This window comes from Corvus kubaryi, unplaced genomic scaffold, assembly GCF_017639235.1.
Source record: "Corvus kubaryi isolate FWS band 111438036 unplaced genomic scaffold, C.kubaryi_AGA036_p1.0 37199, whole genome shotgun sequence".
NCBI classification, from domain to species: Eukaryota; Metazoa; Chordata; class Aves; order Passeriformes; family Corvidae; genus Corvus; species Corvus kubaryi.
In genome coordinates, this window is record NW_024581056.1 from 741,708 (window position 1) to 767,887 (window position 26,180).

At 35.1% G+C, this 26,180-nt stretch overlaps 1 protein-coding gene across 2 annotated transcripts in view; it reads left to right on the forward strand.

Moving 5' to 3' along the window:
- NCAM2 (neural cell adhesion molecule 2) overlaps nucleotides 1-26,180 on the forward strand; it is a 281,727-nt gene that overhangs the window by 199,344 nt on the left and 56,203 nt on the right. For both annotated transcript variants that reach the window (XM_042022335.1, XM_042022337.1), the window contains exons 11-12: nucleotides 396-492; nucleotides 10,844-11,017. In XM_042022335.1, the coding sequence (XP_041878269.1) occupies nucleotides 396-492; nucleotides 10,844-11,017 (271 nt within the window). The remainder of the gene's footprint in view (nucleotides 1-395; nucleotides 493-10,843; nucleotides 11,018-26,180) is intronic.

Sequence of the window (26,180 nt, forward strand, 5' to 3'; positions counted from 1 at the left end):
CCAACTGCACCCAACAGAAATATAATTTGCATTTCTTGGAAGAAAAAAAATCCATAAATAGATATAAAACTAAACTATCAAGCTAAGACTGAAAATTAAAGTGACTATCCAGTAAGTGCCAGTTTATTAGGGGTTTTTTTATTGTTTAAAGGTGAAATTATAAAGATGAACAATGTAATTTTTTTCCATTATCAGATTTCCTCATTTGAAGTTGAGAAGGGGGAGTTAAACATGAAAAAAGGTGTATTTAGGTCTATATATGGAGACTAGATATGTTGAAGTGAGAACACATCTGCATGTTGGTTAAGGAGAACATACTTGAATTTCTGATTAAAAAAAAAAAGAAATTATATTTAATTAGCAACTAATATTTACAAAGTGTATTCATTTTAAAGATTGCTCCCACATCTGACAGTGATTTTGGGCGGTATAATTGTACAGCCACAAACAGAATTGGAACAAGATATCAGGAGTATACACTTGGTCAAGCTGGTAAGTTAAAATTTTGTTTCTTTTTCTTTAAATATTTTTTCCTACTTTAATCAACACTAAGTTCAGACACATTATCCTCTGTTTATTTTATTCCGTGGACTTTTTGCAGATAATTTGTCTAAGAGCTGAGCTGCAATATAAAGTAAAATAAACCAATTCCCTCTGAATATGAATCTTCTTTTGATTTAATTTTAAGGCCTTCTGAAATTTGAAAAAAATTAGTCTAACCTTTTTTCCTTTGCTCTTACTATATCCTACATTTATAGCAATGTATTTTTATTACTTCAGCCGAGACATATGGTTTGCAGGCAGTAAAAGTAAGAAGGAATTTGGAAATTATTTTTTTCCTTTTTCTCCCTTGTATTTTCTTGATAAACTAATAATAACAAAAGACTGAAATACTGCAGCAAAGAATTTCTATCTTTGTTTGCACTTCTAGTTATTTAAAAAAAGAGTTTGACCTGGAGTGCTAGATTGAAATAATTTAAGCTCTACGATATTGTTACAGAATGTCTGACTATTTTTATGTCCTATTGCTGTTTAAGGAAATAGAAAAATCCGACTGTATGTTTGTTCTTTGGCAGAAATAACTATTAACTGAGACCAAGTGAGAGTTTCTTAGCAGTGCTTTCAATGATATTTTCTTGTGGAATGGACTAACGCTTGCTCAGTTTTGAGGTCTCCAAACATTTCGACCTCTGTACTCAGATGGTGTAAACTGTGCCAACTTTAATGAAATTTCTGGAGTTATAATGCAGTTGACAGTACTAAAGGTACAGCCACACTGAGAGCCATACACCCCTTGGGATGTGTCATTACGGACCATTTTTATCGTGTAACCTCCAGGTGGTCCCATACTGTCAGACTGGCTAACACTTTGAAGGGACTGATAGAAATAATTATATCTATATCTATATATTTCTTTTTCATTAGGACACACATATTCCAAGAGATTCTGAATGTTTTAGTTGCAAGTTTTGGTCTAGTTTCTTCTTCTTTTTTTTTTTTTCTTTTTTTTTTTTTTCTTTTTTTATTAAGAAAATAAACACTTTAGATTCCTACCAGGAGGACTTTTGGGGGAGCATTGCTGAAGCATGCACATCCAGTCTGGTCTGCTGCTATTATTTGTGTAGTTTTGCTCCATAGGGCAATTATTTTCTTTTGGTGTCTCAGGAATTGTAAAACCCCATTATTTATTAATAGTCTTAGAATTTGTACATAGTTTTGAAAGTTTTTCCCATCATCTCTATGGGATACTAGCACACATTCCTACTATAATATTTTTTTGGTTTTGAAGAACTTTGAAAAGTGCTGAGCTTCTTAAAATAGGAAAATGTAGGGTTCAAATTTCTATGAGCCACAATTTTACATCATTTAAAAGATCCATTACCCTTCATTTACTTTTTTTGGGTGTTAGCTGTGGTGTGATCTTCCCTTCCTTTGACAGCTATGTTTGACTACCGAGAAAAAAAGCTTTTCTTGAAGCCATGAACATAAATAATAGGAAAGGAAGGAAAATCCCCACTTGCATCTCTCTGGTGTCTTACCTCTCAGGAGAAAAAATGATGAGAAAATATTGTGGTTGTCACTGTGGGCTGCTTTTTCATAAATATGTATACACTTGGGAGAGCATTTCACCAGATAGTCTCCAGAATGTTGTTTTCTTCTCTTAGATTTACAGAACAACATCTCATCACAATGCATGATACTACATGATGATTATTTTAGCTACGTATATATCCCCTGCTTTTATAATTTATTAATTAATCAATTTTAATAGAAAACATTAGCATTGAAATGTTAATTGAAAAAGAACATGATGTTTTGTCATTTTATTTCAGGAAATTCACACATGACCACCCCTGGAAATGCAAGGGAAAACAAATAGCAAGCTATAATTCTTCTTTGGCTTTTTAATACAACTATAGCAGAAATGTTACTGATGCTAGTTTTTCAAACAGATTAACATTCTTTACTTCTGCAATGTTTTGCTTATTTTTTTTTTCAGGCAATTCTTCAGAAAACTTGACGAACACTTAAAAAATATGTATTGTTGTTATAAACATAAAAAGGTAAATCAGGATAAATGGAATGATGGGAAGACATCATATAAAGCTTGAGCTATATTTAGATATTCTACATGATGTTAAATGCAGAAAATAGAAAAAAACAAAAGCAGGTTTTTTAGTAGTGACAGTGAGCAAGGCTGGAAAAACTGGGTTTGGGGTGTCACTGTTCACTACTATGCACTACTTGCATAATACAGTAATGTAATGCATAATATTCCGTAGTATAATGCATAATATTCAGTATCCTGAAAGATTGATAGTTTTAGCATTTGCCTCTAAATAGACTTTGTTTTTAGAATAAAAACCTAAACATGTAATTCACTGTTACAAGTTTTGCACTTTAACTGGCATCCGCTAGAAATGGAAAATAATCAGGAGATGGAGGATAAAACCATTATAATAATTACAGGTGTAAGATGTCAAATACATCTTTCTCCCTAGTTTTATTTCATCAGTTGCTTCACTCTGGTTGATTAGGAAGGCCTAATGATTGATATTTTCCATATTAAAGCCTATAAAATAATTTTGATGCATTTCAATGCAGCCAGCATTGCCTTCTGGCTTTGATTGTAAATACAAATGCTGGGGCGTAGAATACTTTTACAAAGGCTCTGTCAGGGAAAAATAAATACAATTCCTAGCTGGGAGACAGTATTAAGTAAAGTATGCTGCTAGGGTAAATTTGATCACGAATGATGATCATTTTATGAATAGTTTTCTCTTTAAATTCTGCAGGAATTACTTGTTCCTTCATGTTTTGTTCCATTTTCTGCTTTGCTTTTGCTTTTTCAGCAGAATCAAACTACCTTTTTTTATTAATTTACTGCTACTTAAAAAGTAATCATACTGTCACAATTCCATTATCTTTATTCCTTTTGCCTTCCTTAAGAAATTAGACTTATTGATGGTTAAAAAAAGGAAGATTTCTTTCAGAATTGATATGCAATTTACAGCTGTTTTTGTATGACAGGAAAACCGTAACTGTTCACTCAGATTATACAGAGCTACTGAATCAGCCTGAATTCCATTTAAACCTTTGAAAACAACTGAAAAGCTGCAGAGTATTTGAGGTTTCATTCTGGAAGATGCTGGCTTGTTTAGATACTTCAGAGTTATGTTGAAAGCTTAATCAGACATGCCCATGACCTGACTTGTGATCAACTCTTAAAAATACCACATGGGTGACCTCCTTTTTCATTACCTGAGCTTTTAAAATGTTATGTGAGTAAAATATAGAATGTGAAAATAACCACAGTCACTTCTTGCCACTGCAAATTAATTGGTTCATGTCACAGACACAACTTGTATTTTAGAACTTTACTTACACTCTGGTTTTAATCTTAAGTCAGGCTTAAATTTTGGCAACCCAGGACACCTTGACAGGTTGTCCCAATGGCTCTCAGAGCCTGAGATGAGCAGAGATATTCCTAGATTTGTCTAAATCTAGTTTATCTATAGTTCATGTGAAATACCACTATGCAGGGAGCCAGTATGAACTAGAAAAGCATCCTTCTGCTTTGTTGAGGTCTCAATATCATTATTTTAAATGCTTTTTTAGGTAAATAGAAAATCACATGGCCATCAGTAATTTAGGACTATGTTATTGGAATGGGTAATTTAATATCTTAAAATGGTAAATTTTAAGGTTGTGACACACAGCAAAATGAGAATTTTGAAGGTTTCTCTTTTTATAAATATTAATATAGATTTTGTACATAGCTGGATGTATAGCTGGGCTGAATCTAGAGCTGTAAAAAGTAAACTATGAGTCATCTCTAAGGATCTCATAGCCTTACTCTTCCTAGACTTTCCTTTCCCCTCCTTTCTTGTATTCTGGGATGGCATAAGGTTTAAAAGTCCTGCTGTGGGCAGGAACACTTTTCACTAGACCGGGGTGCTCAACATCCTGCCCAACCTGGCCTTGAGCACTTCCAGTGATGGGGCATCCACAGCTTCTCTGAGCAAATGAGAGATGCTACATCTGCTATAGCTCTATGACTTATCTTTTTCCTTTCTACAGGAATATTACAGGGAATTAAAAAACAAACAGTCAATGATGTCATTAGATACTGAGGACTCCTACACCACTTTATTGAATTAGGTATTCTTTAGGCATCCTGTGCACACAGAAAATCAGTGAGGATGGGAAATAATGACAACAAAAGCAAATGAAGACATGGGAAAGACAATAATTGAGCTTCAAAGAAAATGCATCCTGTAACCTGTTTTATGGAATAAAGTCATACTCAAAATATGAAAAGGCTGTTTGATAACTGATAAAGACTACAAAATCAAATTTAGAAATTTACTATTCTGTAGTTTTGATGCTGGAACTTTGCTGCTGGTTAATGGATGTTGTTCCTTTTTTCACCAAGTATTTGCATTTTCACACAGGTAAAAGAAAATCAAAGTAGTAGGACTTAATTTTCGCTGGAGAATAGTATAATGAAAAAGAAAATCATATCCTGCCAAAAGCCCATTTGTCTGCACAAAATATGGGCAGACCTAAAATCTAACTTGCTGTTCTAAAGCTTGCCATTCACATCTTAGCAGCATCAGCTAAAGGATTTTTATTAAAAAATGAACGAAACAGCAACATATTTTCAATCAGCATATCAACATGGCAGCAGTGTTCTGCTTTGTGTGCATGTGTCTTATTTTAATTTATTATTTATGTATTTATTTGCTAGCTGTGGTCTTATTTACTAACTGAATGCTTATTTTTCCAGAACTCTCAGAAGTTTGGCAAAAGAAATCTATATAGATCTAATATTGTTTTAGGCTTTTTTTTCTATTCTACGGACATACAAGCACAAGCTATTCCATAGAGATTTTTGACTCCAAAAGTCTAGTCCCCAGCTTCATCTCTTTCCTTGCCAATGTCTTGGTGCTACTTAAGTTCAGCATTTAGACACAGTTATTTTCAGTCAATATATATGCCAAATTTACAGAGAGAGGAAAAGCTGGAGAACAGCAGTAGGAGCATACCGACAGGAGATAGGAGACAAGCTATCTGGAAGATCAGTCTCTGAGCCCACTACGCACTCTCACAGCATCACTTCCTTTTCTCTGTTTATACCAGGACTGCTAAAGTCTGAGAGGGAGTTATTTTCTTCCATAAAGCTATCCAAAAAACAGCTTGAAAAGAAAATCCCCAGTGATAAAAAGTGGTCATTTATTGAACAAGTTTGGTCGTAATTGTAGGAGCTTTATACATCAGTGGAGACAAATACGTACTCATAATTCTGTGTGTACTTCTCTATCAGCTGTGATACTGTTTTTGGAACCAAACTAATTCTGCTTAACTTGGGCCATTATATCACAAAGTTCATTTGTGCAAACCAGCATTATGTGCTGAGTACAAAATACATGAAGTGCAATTTTACACCTATTGTTTGGGGATACTTTTAGATTTTGATTCTTTAACATCATACATGAATGTAGTCACATATTGAACAGAGAAATAGATACTGTGTAAAGAAAATGAAGTTGACTAAATGTTTGACACTCTTTGGGTCTTTTTATGTCTTTAATTTAAAGGCTGAACTGGTGATGAATTATCTCTTGTTTTGACAGCAGTATAATGACAAAAAAAGATAGCAGTGGAACTTCTAAGGGAGTAATCTGGAATCTTTGCTATCACTAAGTGATCTTTAAATCATAGAAAGTAAATCCCTTCCTTTTTCTACTACTTAGTCCTTCAACTTATATCTGTGATAGTATATGAATTAGTGATCACTGCCAGTAGCTAAACTCCTCTAAGATTCATTATGCTCGTTGGTTTTAGAAGGAAAAAGACCAAGATCCACAGCTCTATCCTTCCAGGCAGACTTCAGAGTACATAACATTGCAAATTATTCTTCACTCCTGCTAAACATTGATCCAAAAGCCTTGCAATTCTAATATGAAAATCATGGCAATGCTCCAAGTAATTGCGGCTGACAGGAGACAGCTCAAATGCGGGAATGTTTAGCTGGATCAGGACCAGAAGGCTGTATACCTTGCACGAACAAATTCATACTCATTAGAGAACTACTGAATTAGATTCAGTTCATTATGCTGTTATTGATCTTCTTTGGGGAAAAAAGTTACAGATTTGCCTAGTAGGTATTTATTATATCCTGATGGCATTGCTAGTATTTGGTTTTGGTTTTCACCAGGAATGTGCCTCCTGCTACATTTTCTTCAGGTGATTCACTCTCTTCCTTAGAAGTGATATAGTTCAACTTTGAAAACTGCATGAAACTCACCTGCACGTGTGGGTGGTTTGGAATGTGAGATGCATATTTAAAATAGTATTGTGGATGTATTTTTCACTTCAGTGAGTTCTAAACATATTGCATTGTGCTAGTTATGCAAAATATAATACTGGGTTTTCAAAGGAGCTTAATTTCATGCTTATTATCAACTGGAATCATATCTTCCTCTGGCAGAAATGATACTTGAATCTGCAGTAGCGAACATAAGGTTCTTCCTGAAGGATTTCATCTTCCCTGTGCCATGCTGTCGTGGTTGGATGCTGGTTAGGCGCCAAGCCCCAAGAAATCTATTTATTTACTTGCCTCTACTATAGTTAAGCAGAGAAGGGGAAATTAAAACTTCATTTTCATAAGGTGAAATAAGGATTATTGAGGAAAACACAAAAACTTCAAGGCAAAGCAGGTCCACACTTGAACAGTTACAGTATAAAGAAGATTTATTACTAACAGAATTAAAAGTAATTAAAGTGCAATCTCAGAACACTTTTCTCTTTCAGTACATCCTTTTTTCTACCAAGCTGCACAAGGGAAACAAACATGGGAGTTTGGTCAGTGTTTCCTTTCCTGTCTTTATGTTTAAGGAAAGAGTTTCTTCTGCTGTGCTGTGGGATTCTTCACAAAACAACAGCCCGCTGCTCCAGTGAAAAAAATCTCTACCACGGGTCTAGCAGTCTTCACACGACTGCTAGCATGGGCCATAATGGTTCATGAGGTTTTAGTCTTTTAAGAATAAGCTATTCCAGCCTGGAAGCAAAGGCTGTCTTCTTCAATCTCTAAAAGCCTCTCACAGCATTTATGCGACCTGGCGTGGGCACTTTTTCTTTGCAGGCTGCGCATGGATCTTTGCATCCCCCCATGCACTTCAATGAATTATAGAGAAACAGTCTGTAGTATTGCAGTCCTCACCATTGCATGCAAGGTCATGCTCCGGCGCTAGGAGCGAATGCTCTCCTTCCCTTCCTTTACTGACCTTGGCGCTGCCATGTTGGCTTCGTCTCACATAATCTCACTTTTCCTTTCTCTATGGCCTGGAAGAAAACTGGTGCCTGTTCAGTTGCGGCTAAGAAGTTATCTTGTCTCCTGTCTGGGCTCTGTGCCAGGAAAAACTCGGCATGTTTCTCATTGCCAGCTGCGTGGTGTCTTTCTCGGTTCGGCGCCAATCGTGCCGCCTGTGGGGAGGCCCCGCCGGCCCCGCCAGCTCCACGCGGAGCTGCGGCGGCCTCCGATCTGTCTCTGCTGCGCGGTCCCGGCTCAGTTGGGGGTTTTCCGGCCGCATGGCTGCTCCTGGCTCCAGGGTGGCTTTCCTGGCCGCTCCTACCCCACCACCACGCCGGCGAGGAGCTCGGGCCCGCTCCAGGACAGGGCCCCGGGCAGGGGGGAGCCCCTCTCTCGCCACCCCTCTGCGGGAGGCGGGAAAAAAAGGAACTTCTCGAGCTTGCTCGTGCTTTAAATATGTAAATCGCAGAGGCGGTACCAGCTTTTGCAATGGTTTAGCAACTGGTCCATAGAACTAAGTTTAAACTGCCACACGTGCTTATTATAGTTAATCATACACAGGCATTAACACACAAGGAGAAGAGGTCTCCTGAAGATTTGGAAGGTCAAGAACAGAGTGGATATATAAATAACACGTTTTTGTTTCATACCACTGACCAAATGTTTTGATGCAGACAGAAGCCCTGGTGATTTGCCTTATTAAAGTATCATCCAAAAAAACTACCATAAAAATTGCATGAATGATATTAGATATTCATTCATCCCCTAAATGTTTTCGTTTGTTATGAACACTTTTAACAAGAGAAAAATAATTTTTAGACGTTTAGAAGCTATTTTTAATACTGTAGGTATCCACAGCAGCTTTTAGCTTGCAATTAAATCCGAAGAGCATTCATCTTTACTACTGAATATTGATAATCATCTTCCCAAGTTATGGTATCCTCATGACTCATAAAGTGCCATTCTGCTTTGCTGTGGCTGTCCTGGATTGCTTTGCTAGGATTCTTACTCCGTATTTTTCCCATTCCTCTCAGAACTGCTATTTAAGCTCTGGAGAGAAGGCATCTGTACACAGAATGGTGCTTATGTACTTAATGACTATATTGAGGAAAAAAAAAGTATTTCTCTCAGCTGCAAAGAGAATCTGAAGGAAAGGGATCGGTCACAAGTTGGTTCTAAACCTCCTCCTCTTGATTTTGGGGTGAATGCTGACTTAACACACAACTCATATAATTCATTCTTCTTCTACGTGGTCACAGAAAAAAAGTCTGTAAGTTTTTTGAACATAATTTCTTTTTTCTAAAAACCCCCAACTCTTTGATCAATTTAGAAACAGATCCAAAACCCAGGTCTGTGTTCTCATGTATTCATAGCAGATTGGTTACATTTGGTCATGTTCTATCTGATCACAAATCTCCAATCCCTTTCTAAGAAAAGTGAAAATTTCTTGCAAAATCGTCACCCTGATGAGTGTTTCCTGGAATAAAAAAGGGTTTGAATCCCTCTAGCTAAGACTTGAATTCTACTAAAATCTATAATGTCATGGATTCACATAGTTGTGTCTTTAAGTAAAAGATATTACAATTTTTCATCCATGTAAATAAATCTATGCTGGTTTTAACCAATGAACACCAAGTATTGGAGGTTTCAGGACGCCTAGAATCAGAAATGCCAGCTGTAGGAGCTATGATACTCACATAAAGACATTCAAGTCTGGCAACTGACAGAGATGTTTTTCTCAAAAAAACTTAAGTTTTGGATAATTAAAAGGTTGTACAAATTAGCCCCTTTAGGCCAGATTTGGCACTGTCCTTTTCCTGAGAATTTGTGGCGGGATATATCGTTAAATATGTTCCTTAATATTTTATAGATATAGATTATTCTCATTTTCATTCAAGTACCAATGCTGGGTGAAGCGCAGATTGATTTCTTTTTATTCACAACTGTCTGACAGCCTTCAAATACAGACAATATTTTATGTAAATGGTTCATTACCCACTCACCAAATTACAGACTTTGGCTCAAATTCTGACATGTCCTTACAAAAATATCCTTTATAACATGGAGACAAAAGCAATGTCAAATCTGGAAGCATGTATGCAAATCATTTTCAGATGGATCAGAAAAGAAATTTCTAATGGTGTTTCAAAACTCTGGTATTCTGTCCATGGAATTAGAATTCTTCCTAGCATTTTCAATATAATTTTTTATGATTATAACTCCTTAAAATGTAGGACAATTAGAAAAGCTAGTCTTTTGACTTCTATGTGTTTGATTATAAATTGTAAAAATAAATAATATTTCTATTTTTAAAGATGTACTGACCCCAATATTATTTTTTGCTTTTGTTTCATATGTAGCATTTCAACACCTACAAACACCTGCTCTATTTTCATAGATCTTTCCTACTTTGAAAGATATACTCTTGCTTTTGATTTCAGAAAAAATGTTTCTTTCAACCTATTTTGTGAATTACTTCTTAAACTGAGAATTTAATATTCCATTAATATATCTTTTTTGTAGCTTGAAATCCAGTCTTCCAACAAAAGAAAAAGAGATTCATGTTTTCAGCTGTGTTTCAGAATTCCATAAAATGGCCAAATTATTTATAAGGTTCTTTGTTATAATCTCATTTCAAAGAATTTAGAGTCTGAACGATCTATTTAGCTGTAACTGTTTCTTTTGTTAAATTTGATTTAAAGTTTGTTATTTTCTTTTACATTGTTATACAGTCAACAAACTGATCTTTTACATTTGACTATCATGAAATTAGCTACTAAAAATACATTATAAAAGAAAGGCAAAAATGGAAAATATTTTTGCAGTAATTTAACATACAAGAAAATGAATGTGGTTTTCTTACAGCTCTATAGTAGAAAGCTTGTCTAACGCAAATATTATTGCACGATATTAAATATTATTTTTTACTCACTTGAAGACTCTAAGGAAACTTTTGTGGGTAGATTACCAGCTGCTTAGATCTATCTCGTTGCTGCTGATTTTTAAACTGTATTTGTACTTTTTCAGATGTGCCATCAAATCCTTATGGAGTACAAGTTTTAGAGCTGTCACAAACCACTGCCAAGGTTTCGTTCAATAAGCCAGATTCACATGGAGGTGTGCCCATTCACCACTACCAAGTGGATGTGAAAGAGGTAGCCTCGGAAACCTGGAAAATAGTTCGCTCCCATGGAGTTCAAAGTAAGTATACAAAAAATAAATGGAAGTATTTTAACTGAGAAGAATGTCCAAGGAAAAGACTGTAAGTATATCTTAATTGTTTCTTTGTCTTAGTGCAGTAGCTGTATCTTTATATTAGTGCAGACCTCTCTACACCAGTTAGAAATATTCCTGCAACTTTGTAAAAGTCAACTGTTACTTTTTAGTTTTAAAAACATTTACAATTGTTGTCGCTTTTTCATGTCCCACTAAAAGCCAGCTTTTGAAGCTATACATTTCAAAGAGAGTAGAAATGAGATTGCGTTTGAAAATGTGCATTATGTATGCAGCAAAATTAATAATTTTAAGTAAGCTGTTGTGTAATATTTAATCCTGGGCATTAATTACTGATTTTGAGCTACTTAGTAAATTTTCTACATACCTGTTAATACTCATGATACCTGTTTCAAAAGCATATCTGTGATGTTTGTTCAACAAGCATTAAATGCCCTCTAAGAGGGTACTTACTTGCGTGTCTCTTGGCAGAAAAGAACATAAGCCTCCCCAAACAGGCAAGAGTTCTTTACGCCCTGATGAGTTGGGGAGTTTATACAGAGTAATGTTAACCCTTGTATCCAAATTTACATTTTGGTATTCTTAGTGCAAATTAAAGCAGCCCCAACAGTCTTCCGATTAATACTTCAGGAGGTGAATGGTTTTGCAGCTATCAGCAGTGACGGGAGACAAAAATATAGCAAATCTAAAGTGTGTTATCTCTTTCCATCTCACATCCTATATTCATATAAAAATTCTGCACTAAACTGAACATGTTCAAAATTACAGAATTATTTCAGAGAAACATATGGTGAACATGTAGTTAACATGTATTCAAAAAACAGGTTTATAATTCTTCATCTTTTGTTTTTCTTAGCCAAACACAGTAACTGTGTGTATAAATGTAATAATGCAAATCATAGTAACATTCATTTTATTCCAATATAGGTTGAATTTCTTTCAATACTAGAAGTTCTAAAGAAGACATTGAGTTTCCTCTATTTGCAGGGCAGGCACATTAATGGCTATTGGTGTACTTCTTCCTTTCTTTTCATGCAATGTTGCAGATCAGGTCTGAGACTTTTATTCTCATACTACTTCCTTCAATGAATTTGCAATAATTTTTTCTGATATGAACTATATCAAATAGTAGAACCTGAAATGACCAGCCTGTGTAGTAGGGTGCAAGGTACTCAAATGAGTAAAAACCCAGTGAGTACAATCAGTCAATCTCACAGACGCTTAGTTTCATTGTAAAGCCAGAACAAAAAAAAGTCCTCAGTGTTAACTTCGCAAAACGACATATTCACCTTACTCCCCATAAAACTTTCTTTCCTATTATTTCTGTTGATGTGAATTTTATTAAAATGTTAATTGATTACAGTAGGAAAGATGTGTAATTTGACAGACCCTTGTTACTAAAGTTGACTGGAGCTTCCTTCTTCAAAAATTCACACTTTCCTTTTGAAACATTCTTTCAGCATTGAGTGTTTTTAAGTTGTTGCTCATTTTGGAGATTTCTGTATAACGTGAATTTATCTTGGAATCATTTTGGTCCAAGACTTGTTTGAATTCTATGGTAATCTATTCTAAAATTGGTGTAGAGTGACGAATACAGATACCTGCACTCCTTATGCAGATGTTACCACCATGAAGCAGATTGTGAGTATTTAGGATCTCTGCTGCTATTCCTACTAATATTAAATATTTCTTTGGCAGAAAGCTGTATTACTTCCTGCATACTGTCATATTATTTTCCCACATCCTCCTTTGTACAGTTTACTCTCCTTTTTCACATGGAAGATTTCAGGGAGTGTAGCATCTTGAAAACATGCGTTTTCCTCTTCATTTCATTGTCTCCTAACTGTATGTTGAAAGGTTTTGTTAAGAAAACAAAATAGGTCACATTTATGATTTTGGACATATTAAAGATACCTTTCAATAGCATATATTATCAAAAATTACTCCAAGTGATGACAAAAACTAGTAAATATGAAAACAACCTAAAAAGCCATCGTGGTCTACAGAGAGTCATGTAGTAAATACATAAATATTGAAAGGACAGTGGGCAATATTAAAAATTAATACTACATTCATAATTAATTCATGATGTTTTCTGAAATCTTTACTGATATACCCCTGTACAGAAACATTGAGACTGTATATCCTATATTTCTCTGAATTTCTCTCTGAACTATTTTAGAAATCAAAAACTACTTCAGATTGTCAAATATTTACTAAACAGAAGACATCTTGTTTTCGTAAATCTTATTGAAGCTATTGAAGGGAAATCAAAAGTGACCTTTATGATAAAAAGCATTTTTCATAAGTCCTTTCAGGTATTCTATTCTAAGTTGAAAACTTGTTCTGTTTGTGAAGTACTATAGGCTCAAACCAGAAAACCCGAACATGTTACTGAAACACAGACATAACAATGCAGAACAGAAAATGCTTTTGCAAGTGGAGATGTCAAAAAACAAAATTAGTGTTGTTTTTTTATAAAGGAAATACTGCTAAATGTGATTGGAATCTTTCTGGAATATTCAGCCTTTGCATGTTTCCTGAACATTCAGAAGGTTTTAGCATTTTCTTCTAAAACATGTTTAAACTTCTCTCCATTTATATTTTATCTTACTTACAGTGTCATGTTAAGATAACCTTGAGATATCCTCTCCAAAATCCCTATTTTCACTGCCTGAAGGATTTTTTAAAGAAGCTTTTATTAGTGTGAAGGCTTTTTTTTTTCTTTCAGCTTTTTGTGACACTTTAGGATATTTTAAAGTCTATTAAATTATAATAACAAATAAATATTTTTGAGACAGTTTCTGATTGTGCTTTAGTAACAAAGAACCACTTTCCTACCATGCCTCAACATCATCTCAGCTAAGTGAGGAGGCTGTTTAGAATGCAGTCAGTTTCCTGTGTTACGATTTGTAGTTGGATCATCATAATTTCCACACTCAGTCAATGTTCCTTAATGGAAACAAAACCACTTTTTCCATCTGTTCACATTTTAGGGACAGTTTATGGCTAAGATTCAGATATAAATGCTGTTTACACGGGGACTGATAACTGCTTGCGCATCTCAAGTGGTGGTGCATACATAATGCATGGGTCATGATTTTTTTCCCAGCAGTAAGTGATAAAATATTCTGAAATTTTACAGGGCAGTTATTTATCCGTCTGATTCAACTCAGGAGTGGTAAAACTGCAGACCTTTCTTCCCACAATGTACAAAATGTGCAAATTCCAAAAACATCTTTCAAGGGAGAGATAGAACAACTACGTGCAGAAGAAAGTTGTTCCTGGAAGACTCTTAGAATTCCAATACAGAGATTTTCAGAGATAAACTGAGTATTCTGCTCTCTCTCTACTGTGACCTAAAGGAATAGCATTGTTGTCTTCACACAGTAACAAAGAACAGCCATAAACTGATAAAATTAATGAAAAATGCCTTTTTACATGAAAGAAACATCACAGAAATGTGGCTACAGAAGCAAGTTTATAAATAAAGCATTAATAAATGATTAATAAGTGTTTCAAAAACTTGCTGAGAATCCTAATGCTAGCAAGTCATTAATTTTCGTCTGGTTATGATCCAATACCTATGTATAAAACCTTTTACAAGTAAGATTATAATTGTTTTATTTATATGAAAACCACAATAGATGCTTATCAAAGTTGTTAGGTATTCTTCTGTAATCAATCATCCCGTAAATACAAATAAGTTTAATGAGGACAATTAAGCAGTATGAAGTGGATTCCATGCAAATCCAGTCTGCAATCCTCTTCATTTGACATTTTCTTCAAATAATGGTCTAAAGGTGACTTTTGTCTCAAACTTTACTAGTTTGAGCTGTTTTCAGGTAAGGAGAAAATTCTAGTCTTGGAGCTGTAACCAGGAATATCTGTTTCCCTATTCTCTCCCCTTTGTCTTTTATAATGAAGGAGATTTCGTTGGAAAGTCTGTGCTGATTGCAGCTATTGAAGGAGAGCACAGAAAGTGAAGCAATCATTCTGATACACCAATTTCAGTTTATTAAGGGATTTAAAATCATAATCAACACTCTCGTAGTTCACCAAGAGATCAGGGAGGAAATGGCAGCAAGATTTTTCTGCACTTGTTAGGTGCTCCTCTGAATATGAAAGTTTTGTTGCAGGCTACTGGCAAATCCAACTTCACAGTGGGGTTCTCTGTGGACCAGTCCCAAGGGGAGGTGGGTGTGCAGGGAACAGTCCCCTCAGGGCCCAGACATTTATGATTCTGTCAAAAGTGAAAAGAAACCCACTAATCTTGAAGTAACAGAAATGCCGATAATATTGGCAAGATTAATTCTCCAAGGAGAGTTTGCATCCTTTCGCCCAGACAGCTGGTAAATCCCTGAGTGTGGGAAGGTGCCCATCCACCATCGGCAAGTGGATAACTGCGGGTGAAAAGTATTTGCCAGGCTTTCTTCTGTAGGCACAAAAAAACCAGTGACAAGGTGTAAGACACCTATGCTGGAAGAATTACCTTACCACAATCCTCTGTGCAATTATATTTTTAAAGAAAGGACATTAACTGATCTGCTTCTGTGTCATCAACAAACATTTCATAAGAAAAAGCCTGGTTTTGGTTTTTTTCCCTTTCAAGCAATATTGACTTTTTCAAGGAAGAAAAAAGACAGAGTCTCTGAAATTCAGTTCTTCACATTCAATCCTTCAGAAAACACCACTGGTATAACTCTAATAGAGAAGCCATCAAGGTTTTGTTTTATCTTAATAGCATTATAGGCTTAGTAATTCTGGTTTACAGGCAGCAAATAATGCATTTGTAAAGAATTAGCTTTTACACAAATCTATACCACTGTGGAAGTGTGCTTGAAACCTGAAAAATGTGTGCTCTCTGAAAACATTTGAATGTCTTCAACAGGAATCCAAAACACTTCATTTCCTTTGTTCTTCAGTTTACAGGTAGACAGATACATGTCATTGGATCTTGTTTTTTCAGAGCATTAAATATTTATGTGAGGGAAATACCAAGAAAAATCAGTCTCTGCATTTCTAGTGCTATTCAATTTGTTGGTGATAGAACAACATGAGGAATACAATGAACACAGTCCCATATTCAGATTACTGTGGAAATTCACCTATGGGATATATGGATGGCTGGCACTCTAATCTTAGAGAAGAGAGATACACATTTGGGGATTTATGTAGCCAGTACACACACACACACACATACACACCACCTTTGCTTCCTCTAAACTACTTGAGTTTGAAAATTCTCAGATTTTAGATCAATTTTTTTTCCTATTTTAACTGTTGGGTTTTGTGATTTTTTAGGCAAACATTTATAAATTAATGCATTTTTAATTCTAAAAATTCAATTCTTGATATTTTATATAAAACCTCAATACATTTGGAAGATTTCTTAAAGCAAGTCTTCTCATTTATTGAGTTGAGAGACATTTGAGAAATGTTCTAGGTTTCCTGAGTCACTAGGGAAGGCGCTAATGTATTAATGCCTAGATAATTTAGAATTTCTTATCGCAGTAACAGTGTGTAGCATGAAATGACTGGATCCTAGAACCCAGAAGAGTCTCCTGTCGTTTATTTTTCTGAAAAACAAAAACCCAAACAACAACAGAAAAACCCCCAAACGAAATCAACCAATCTGAAAACCCCACAAACTCAAAGTCTCTGGACTTTATTGGTATCTCTAGGTCTTGGCGTTTTTTCAGGAGATAATTCTGTTGAGTTTCATCTCTTTTAGTGAAATTATCCCTGGAATTATAATTTAGCTCTTGTAGGATACTAACATAAAATAATTTCTACAAGACAAATTATATAATCTAAAGTTGTACATACATTTCCAAAATGTAGGGTAGAAAAAAAAGGTATAGAAAACCAATGTGTTATACAAGATGCTTTTTTGAATCTATTTACGTGTTTTGAATTTCAATGATCAAGAATGTTTTCTCTTTTTGATATTAGAGATTATTTTTAGAATGGCAGAAAACAGAAGTTTTACAAATAATGTGCCAAGTAGAATATTATTCAATAATAAAAGTGTTACTTGTAAATATATTTCATGCAGTGATATCAAAAATATACCAAAGATAATTTTTCTACATATGTTTATATTCCTTTACTGAATATTTTATTAAAGGAGACAATAATTTTAAAGTCTTGTGATAGCATAAACAGACTATGTGCAAGAAGAAGTGAAATACAAAATTTGTCACAATTTTCCATTATAATGCAAAATGAAAGGATGAAAAATGTTTCTCTCTAAGAAACGTTCAAATCTTTCTTCTTTCTAAAAGAAAAAAAACCCAAAACCCTTGTCAGGTGGACAACAAGTTGAATTATATTACTTTTCTGAAAAATAAAAAAAGCATAAGGAAAAATTCTGAGCTTTTACAGCATCTTAATTATACAAATTGAAGAACAATAAATGTAATATTTCAGTTTCAGCGAATAAGGAGTTACCCAGTTTCAAGCACTAATGTAAGTATTTGCTTTCGATATAACTTTAGCTTTTTTCTCTCTGTATTTTAACAACTTATAGCTCAAATCTGAAATAAGTAATTCTTTCTAATTTCACATTCAAATCTCAGCAGGTTCTGTTTATTTCCTTTTTCATCTAAGTATGCTGAGTTTCATGTACTTCATGAAATTCTAGAAAAATTTAGCTTCCTAAATTCCTAAAGGTTCCAAAAGGAACCTTGTCATTATCAGCTCCAACTCCCCCGGGTTGCAGCAGGGCCAAATTCAAAGTTTTGCTAGGGCTTTGTCCTGAGTTCTAAATGTCTCTATGGATGGAAATTCCATATTTAGCAGGTTTTTTGTGAAATAAGGGATTTTTTTTAAACCACGTCCTGTCTCTACTATTTTATTCACATGCTTTTAGCTGTGTTTTAAGTCACATTATAGAAGATAAAGGGTTTTCTGTTACCCAAGTTATGTTCTTAAACTGCTGTGCTGTGTGTTCTGCCTGGTACTGCTGCTCCTTTTACTACACAAAATTGAATTAAAGTTAGAGGAAGTTATGTACATGCCAGTGTTGATGAGGTAATCAAAACTAAGTTTTCTACCTCTGTGTTGTGCTATTTAGTTTTGAATTGGCTACACAGATGAGAAGGTATATATGATGTAGGCAACTCTTACTATAAAAGTTTGTAGTAAAAACAAAATATAAACCAGTACATTTAAAATAAGGTCATTCCATTTTCTCTTTTTATTTTATATATATATATATATATATAAATAACATTCCAACCCTTGAAATGGTGGGGTGCATTTTGGTTTGTTTTCTATTTTTTTGGAGCAGGGGGTTGGGGTTTTTGTGGGTTTTGTTGTTGTTGTTGTCTGTGCAGTTCAGTTTTTGGGTAAAACTACTAAACTTCATTTTCTGTCCTCAAGCAAGACATTTTGATTGACATCATATGAACAGACATTCTTTCAGAAGACTTCAAAATTTTATTGAATCATAGAATTATGAACTTGTTTGGGTTGGAAGGGACCTTAAAGTTCATTCTCATTCCAAACCCCTGCCATGGGCAGGGACACCTTCCACTAGACCAGATTGCTCAGAAATCCATCCAGCCTGTCCTTGAACACTTCCAAGGATGGGGCGTCCACAGATTCTGTAGCAAATTTGTGCCAGCGACTCGCCACCCTCACAGGGAAGAATTTCTGCATAGATTTCCCTTGAGATTTCAGAAACGCCATTATGGAAAAAGATATTCTTTCTTACTATAAGAAAAAAACAAAGCAATTACTGTCTCTTATTATTGAAATTTAGAGGAAATCTAATAGATAGATTAGTTAGAATTCTCATTAATTACCTCTTAGGTTGTAGGTTTTGTATTTACTGCTTCTTTTATACTGAAGCATGAAAGTATGTACCCCACTGATTACTAAAACAGTTTCCCAGTGTAACAATACTTCACCATTAAACCAGGAAGACTTTCAAATAGATTCCTGAGAGATACGAATCCCATATAATTCATTAATTTTCTTAATGAGTTTACTGATATACAGAATATATCTGTATAATTTGTAAATCAAACAGAAATAACTTGCAAATCGTTTGGTAGGCTAAGTCAGGGCTCAAAATTGCTTTAAGAATTGAAAATATTCAAGGCAGAATTCATTTATTTCTACTGCAAGCTGCAGAAGCAGAAGGAAAAATGCATTCATGAGCCTCTCCCAGAGGGAAAATGCATCTTGGGACGTTTAATTCCTTGGCAGATCTGTCAGATATGACTCTCTAAGACATGAATTGTGATCACCTTCAATTCAGTGATAACAGTTACTATTCCTGAGGAGTGGTTATGCCTTTCTGGAATACTATGTATGTACTCCACAAATTTAGAAGTACCTGAAGTCTCAGAGGTTTTTGTGTCTCTTAAATGATGGCATAAGCCATTCAGAAAACAATTCTGTGTCGTGAATTGAGGTTTAGAATCTGGTTCTTCAATTATCAGAATTTTTGGCAGTTTAAGGAAAGCTTAAAAATGGATGAAAAATTCCTATAAAACTAGACCCCAAAAATAGGTTGTTGCTTTATATCCAACTTTTTATTATGTGATATTTATTGTCACATTGTCAAATTGACTAAAATTAGTGGTTTCATTCAAGAAATTGTCCATTTTCGGTAGGCAGTAATTGGTAATATTGTAAAAAAATCTGTGGATCGTTCCTCTTATCACTTAGTATACTGACAATACTATTGCTAAGCCTAGACTCATTTTCTTTCAGAAGAAACTGAGTATTTAGCTTGATTCAAAAATAGTTTTCTCAACTTAAAACCAGCTTTGAAATTACAAGAATGCAGGGATTGTATATATATATATGTATATATATATTCACACACACATATATAATTAAGCTATAGTGTTGTAAGACCTGATACAAATAATATAAATAAAAAGTGTTTAATTTTTAAAAAATCTAAGATCTTGGGATAAAATGTCATGATGCAATTTGCCAATAAAATTTTCTATGACAAGTTGTCAGTAAAAAAATAGTGAAGGAATGGATGCAATTTTATAACCACTATAGGCTACAATTAAACGTTAGGACAAAGACCACTTTTTATCCAATTTATTTTGTGTGTATAGCGTCACATAAGAAAGTTATTCAGCCTTTAATTCTGACTCTGTGTAAATTCTGATCTCCATCCAAATCTTTGCTGTGAAAGTCTCTTGTGGTTGAAAAGGCTGAACTGTAAATAAATGTCTTAAACTAAATTACATGGACGGATTAGAGAGGCTGGAAAGTGAGAAATGTAAAGGGAAAAAACTATGTTAAAATATTTCAGGTTTTCATACAGACCTGAAACATCAGGAGAATGAGATGTACTTTTCACATTTAAAGGTGAATAAAATGTCATGAGAAGTGAAGAGAATCCAGACAATTTACTGCACAGCATGAGTTCATAACTAAAGCAACTGTTATGCACATATAACCACTATCTGAGCTTACCTTTTTTCCCTTGTAATTCTGTGTTTGTAATTGCATTTAGTCAGCCAGTCAAAGCTCATTGCAGAATGTGATTTATGGTCTTCTCAAGACACAGACTTGAAATTCTGTAGGAACAAATGGAAGATACTTTGATTGCAAGAAGTATGTAGTAAATATTTTAATAAGAAATTAAATGGAGAATCAGTCTTTCCAAATGTGTTTCTCCTGGTGCTACTGTGATAATTCTGGTCTATTCCCTATTTAGACCTTTAAGGCTTTTCATAACCGCACACTCTCAAATAAATTTACGGTGAACAGCTGATCTGATGTAAAGGTCTTGCTGACGTGGCTTGTAAAGGTAAATCTTGTTAAGCAAAGAGTGATGCAGTGCAGTATTGGGTATGAATAACTGATAAATAAGACACATGGTGCAGCTGCAAATTCTGCCTTTCAAGTGTGTATCGTATTCATCCACATTTATTGTACCTTGCTTGTCTACTTAGAAAAAGATAAAGTACATTTATGGAATATTTATGTGTGTATAAACTTCTGCTGCACTTTGTAATACAAAACAGAAAAGTGCTCCAGATGACAGACTATTCTTTAAGTATTTTCAAGGTCATTGAATGACATAGTTATGAATAGAGCTTTCCTTCAGCCACATACAAGAATGAGCAACAGAACAATAGCATGGCCTGATCTGTATTACATTTCAGAATATCTTTAAATTAATCTCCTTTTTTATGACCCTTTTTCTGTCTCCCCATTTCTTTCTTCATTGGTAAGAAATATATTATAGTATACAGGAGTAGGATAGGAATGAGGAAGAAATAGTTATGAAGGAAAACTATCTTTGCATGTGAGAAGCAAAAGAACAGTTCTGGAAATCATGATTCATGTCAGCCTTGAGGTCTTTCCATTTGCACAGTAGGGAACATTAGGAAAGACACATCCGGGATTGTGAAAATGGCCTCTGTGGAGATAGCACAAATCAGGAGCTGCTTCGTTCTTATTTGAAGTGGTGGTTTCTGCCATCTCCTGAATTGGGTAACAGAGCAAGTAGACTTTCTTTTCCTCACACTTAGCATGCTCCAGAGTTGAAAATTGCATGGCTTAGATGAGTGAAAGACAGAACTCCTGTTTCAGAGGCAGCTCCGAGGCTGCAGCAACTTACGTGAGAAAAGTCATACAGATTTTATATATTCTGTTTATTACTGTTAGAAAGCAGAATTAGAGTGAAATTGAAAACGTTGGAATTTTAAATAGCTGTCTTAATTGAGAGACAAGTCTTGCCAACATGTGAATTTACCTATGAAAAATTCTCTGCGTCTCTGGGCATAGTCTTTAACACATTCATTCCTGTGTGTTCTCAGGTATTCCTTTGGCTTACCATTAAGAATTTCTGAATTCTCAACATCTGTTTTGTTTTACTGTAAGAGTACTGATGTATTTGTAGTAATGGGCAGTTTAGGTCCATCTGGTTAAGAAAGGTCACATCTAATTTGTATTTAATAACACAGTGCAGTTTTGTAACACCATAAGAAAACTAGTGAATTGCATTTTGTTACACAAAACATCTTAAATATGTTGTAAAGCCTCATAGGAGAAAGAAATTGTAGCTCTGCAGAACTTTGCTGACAATAGGAAGAAGGCACAGTTGTTAAGTCATTATTTTCTTAGACTTTGAAGGCATTTTGGCCACAACAACCCCCTGCCATGCTACAGGCTGGGGCAGTGGCTGGAAAGCTGCTGAGAGGAAAAGGACCTGGGGGTGCTGGTCAGCAGTGGCTGAACGTGAGACAGCTGTGCCCAGGTGGCCAAGAAGGCCAAGGCTATGTGGCCTGTATGAGCATTAGTGTGGCAGCAGGACCAGGGCAGCGATTGTGGGTGGGTGGGCACTGGTGAGTCAAGTCCTTGCTTCGAGTCCTGTGTCCAGTTTTGGGCCCCTCACTGCAAGAAGGACATTGAGGGGCTGGAGTGTGTCCAGAGAAGGGAACAGAGCTGGGGAAGGATCTGGAACACAAGTCTAATGAGGAGCAGCTGAGGGAGCTGGGGGTGTTTGATCTGGAGAAAAGGAGGCTTAGGGATGAATTTATCCCTCTCTGCAACTCCCTGAAAGAGGTTGGTGCCAGGTGGGGGTTGGTCTCTTCTCCCAGGCAATTAGTGACAGGACAAGGAGACACAGTCTTAAACTGCAGCAGGGGAAGTTCAGGCTGAACATCAGGAAGAATTTTTTTTATTGAAAGTGTTGTTAAACATTGTAATGGACTGCCCAGGGAGTGGTGGTGGAGTCATCATCCCTGGAGTTTTTCAAGAAACAACTGGATGTGGCAGCTGGCAAAGTTGTAATCAGTCAGAGCTTGGACTCAGTCTCAGAGGTTTTTCCAACTAAAATGATACTGTGATTTTTTTGGTGGGTTTTTTTTTGGTTTTTTTTTTTTTGTGATAAAAAAGAATGTATTTGGCCCAATAATCACTAACTAGTTTAGAATAAATTGTTAATTTAGACCTGATTTTCCCCCTGATATATTAAAAGCAGGATCTTCAGATGGCAAACTATGTGGATTTACTACACCATGAACTATTTGTACGCATTCAACAGAATGTATTCCAGGTGCACCATGGGAACTAGTGTGGGCCTCATGCTTAGAAGATACAGCTGTTGTCTGCTGTGAATTCAGGTGAAGCCTACCTCACCTTTTGCTCAGTAACAAAGAATTCATGGGTAGAGTTTTGAATGTAGGCGACCATTTTCAGCTCCAACTTTGTGTTCCAAATTTCAAATAGAATGGAAGTCAAAAAAAGGAACTCCATTGTAGGAACAGCAAAAAAAATGGGCAGGAAAAACTGACGTGCTTTCTGCCCTGCAAGGGAGAGTGAGAGGTTCTAGTTTCTGCCATATATGAAATAGACTGGGATAGGATACAGTTTGGTTTATACAATTGAGGAATGAGACAAAGTGATATAGCTGCAGCAAGACTAGAAGAAGGGAAGGTATATATTCATAACTAACTCCAGCCTGCCCCCTCGAAGTACACTCCCTTCTTCAGTAATCCAGGTTAGACTCCAAACTTTGGTATGAAACAGGGAATACATAGTAGCATTGCCTACAGGCTAACAATGAGCGTGTTCTTTGTAGTCTCCTAATAAGTATTCTTGTTTTATTTCCTGGGTTGTCTTCCAGTAACCACTAATTTTAGGCTTGAAGCAGTGTTCAAAAAGAGAAAAAAACAATAGGATAAATGACACAGTATAAATTATCTTAATAAGGGCATTGATTGGCCTTCTGCATTGAGATTAAAAGTTACTCCTTTACTACATTTTTTGTATTCTGTGTTCACTCAGTAAACTATTACTTACTCAGAAGTCTTAATTCTGCTGTCTTTCTGTGTTCATATTGCCAGTGGAAGTTCCAGTGTATTCAATGGCCTAGAATTTTTTCTTACAGGACAGTTTTAAAACTAATGTCTACAGAAAGTATATTTGATTAATGGAAAGGTTTAACTTACTCAGATTTTTTAGCTAGCAGTGTAATTTGTACTACTAAAATTGCAGCAATTATAGTGACGTAAATATTTAACAATGAACCCTGCTGAGAACATCAGTTATATGTTAGAAAGCATTTTGAACAATACTTTCTTTTCACATTATGGGGGGAATATCTGGTAGAAGTCCAAATCCCCATTGATTTCACTGTATTCATTTATTGTTTCATTAAACTTTTTACTGTAGTCCATTTCAAGTGTCTGGCTGCTTCTCCAAGCAAAGTCTTTGCATTAAGAATTGTTCAATAGTTTTATAGCAGAGGGCAAAATGGAGTTCCAAGAACCAAGATAGTATTCCCCTTTAATTTATAGAATCAGAAAATTTGGTTGGAAGGAATATCTGGTATTTATCTGGTCCAACCTCCTGCTTTAATCAATACTATTGCCAGTCCTTGATCAGGTCAGGTGTGGTTTTGTCTAACTCAGTCTCAAGGATGGAGATTACTCACCCTCTTGTCTTGGTCTAACCTGTTTCAGTGCTTCACATCTCTCCCAGTGTATACCTAATACCTGGTCTGAACATGCCAAAAAAAAAAAAAAAATACTGTGGTCATTTCTTCTAAGGACTGTGCCAAATTTCACCAGTCTCCATGAGATCCAGAATTTTTATTGACTAAATAATTCTTCTAAATGTTACAATAGGAAACTGTTAGCCATCGCTGAATGTTATTATCCAATAAGTTGCAACACTTCAAAACACTGAAAATGCTATGCGCACACATATACACACAAAATTATAAAAGTATTTCTTAAAAGCTTGTTCTAAAACACTTACTGAATAAATAAAATGAAGGGCTAATGAGTACTGGGAGGAGACCTGACACTTTAAATGTTAGGTAATTCAAAGAGAGTTTGTTTTTGAAATGTATTTGAATTTTGTGATTTTGAAGCTGAGTATTTATTTCCATTTTTACCTATTCAACTCTGTAAAGAATTGGTTCTTTCAGGATGCCTTTGTTTAGTTTAACAAGATCTTCTTACAGGGAATATCGGTTGTTTCAAGGACTCTCTCTCCTGAACTTTAAATTTAGTGGTACTTAAAAAGTTTTTAATTATCCATTCTTTCTTTTTTTCTCCTCTCCTTTTCCTCTTCCATTTCCTTCTCTCTTATCCCTTTCCTATGCTTTGACTTCCATTTACCTTTCCTTTAATATCTACAAGTGCCTTTTATGGAAGTTGACTGCATTTTCAAAGATTTGTTAATAAGCAGCTGGCTTGGTCATCATAAATGTCAAGGAAATATTTAACTAAAAACTCGGAGAAAGGGATAGTAAAGAGAGTGTGTGTTTGAAATATAAATTCCATTGTAATGGTGATGGGAAACAAAATCTATCAAAGCTAGATCCTGGTTGCGCAGGATTGCTGATAGGACGCGAATCAGTACAAGTGGTAGGATTTGTTCACAAAATACTCTATTTTATTGTCAAATTAGTATAACAGAAAAGTGTGAAGAAGATATCAAGATAATATGCTCTAGTCTATCATTGGGAGTACAAATATTTTTTGTAAACCTATAGCCTAAAAATAAACATGCTTTTTTTTAAAAAAACACTACATAGATTATTTATTTTATATGCAGTTCATGCAGTTGTGTTTCTGTTCTGAATAAAGTTGTGGAAAGTTTATTGGTGAAAAGTTTACTGATACAATGGTCTATCTCAATAGATTGCTTTTGTTCCAGGAATGTTTTCCTCAGGACTTCTTTTTTTTTTTTTTTTCTCTGTGTTCTGCCATTATTCAGATTAAATACAAGTTGAACGAAGGGTGTTTTTTAAAATAAATGACCTTCTAAAGAAAATACATTCATTATTACACCTGAAGTTTGTTAAATGACAAAACTCATCTTCTGGATTCATGCTGATCCAATATATTATAAACTATGTTGTCAATCCACAAATATGCTCTCTTCTAGGCACTTTAGTGTATAAAAAAATGCCCTGAGGTATATTACCATGTCCCGCAGCCGTAGGGAGGAGGAGAGAAGATCCAGCAGGCAGGAATTGTGCAGCAAGATTGATTTATTTAATTATTTTACAAACTCTTTTATAGACTTTTTCTTCATAGTCTAATTGGAAAAAGGATCAGCCACTCATTGGGGGTGATTGGCTAAAATCCTAAAACATCCATTATCAAAATATTTTTCTGCTATAGTA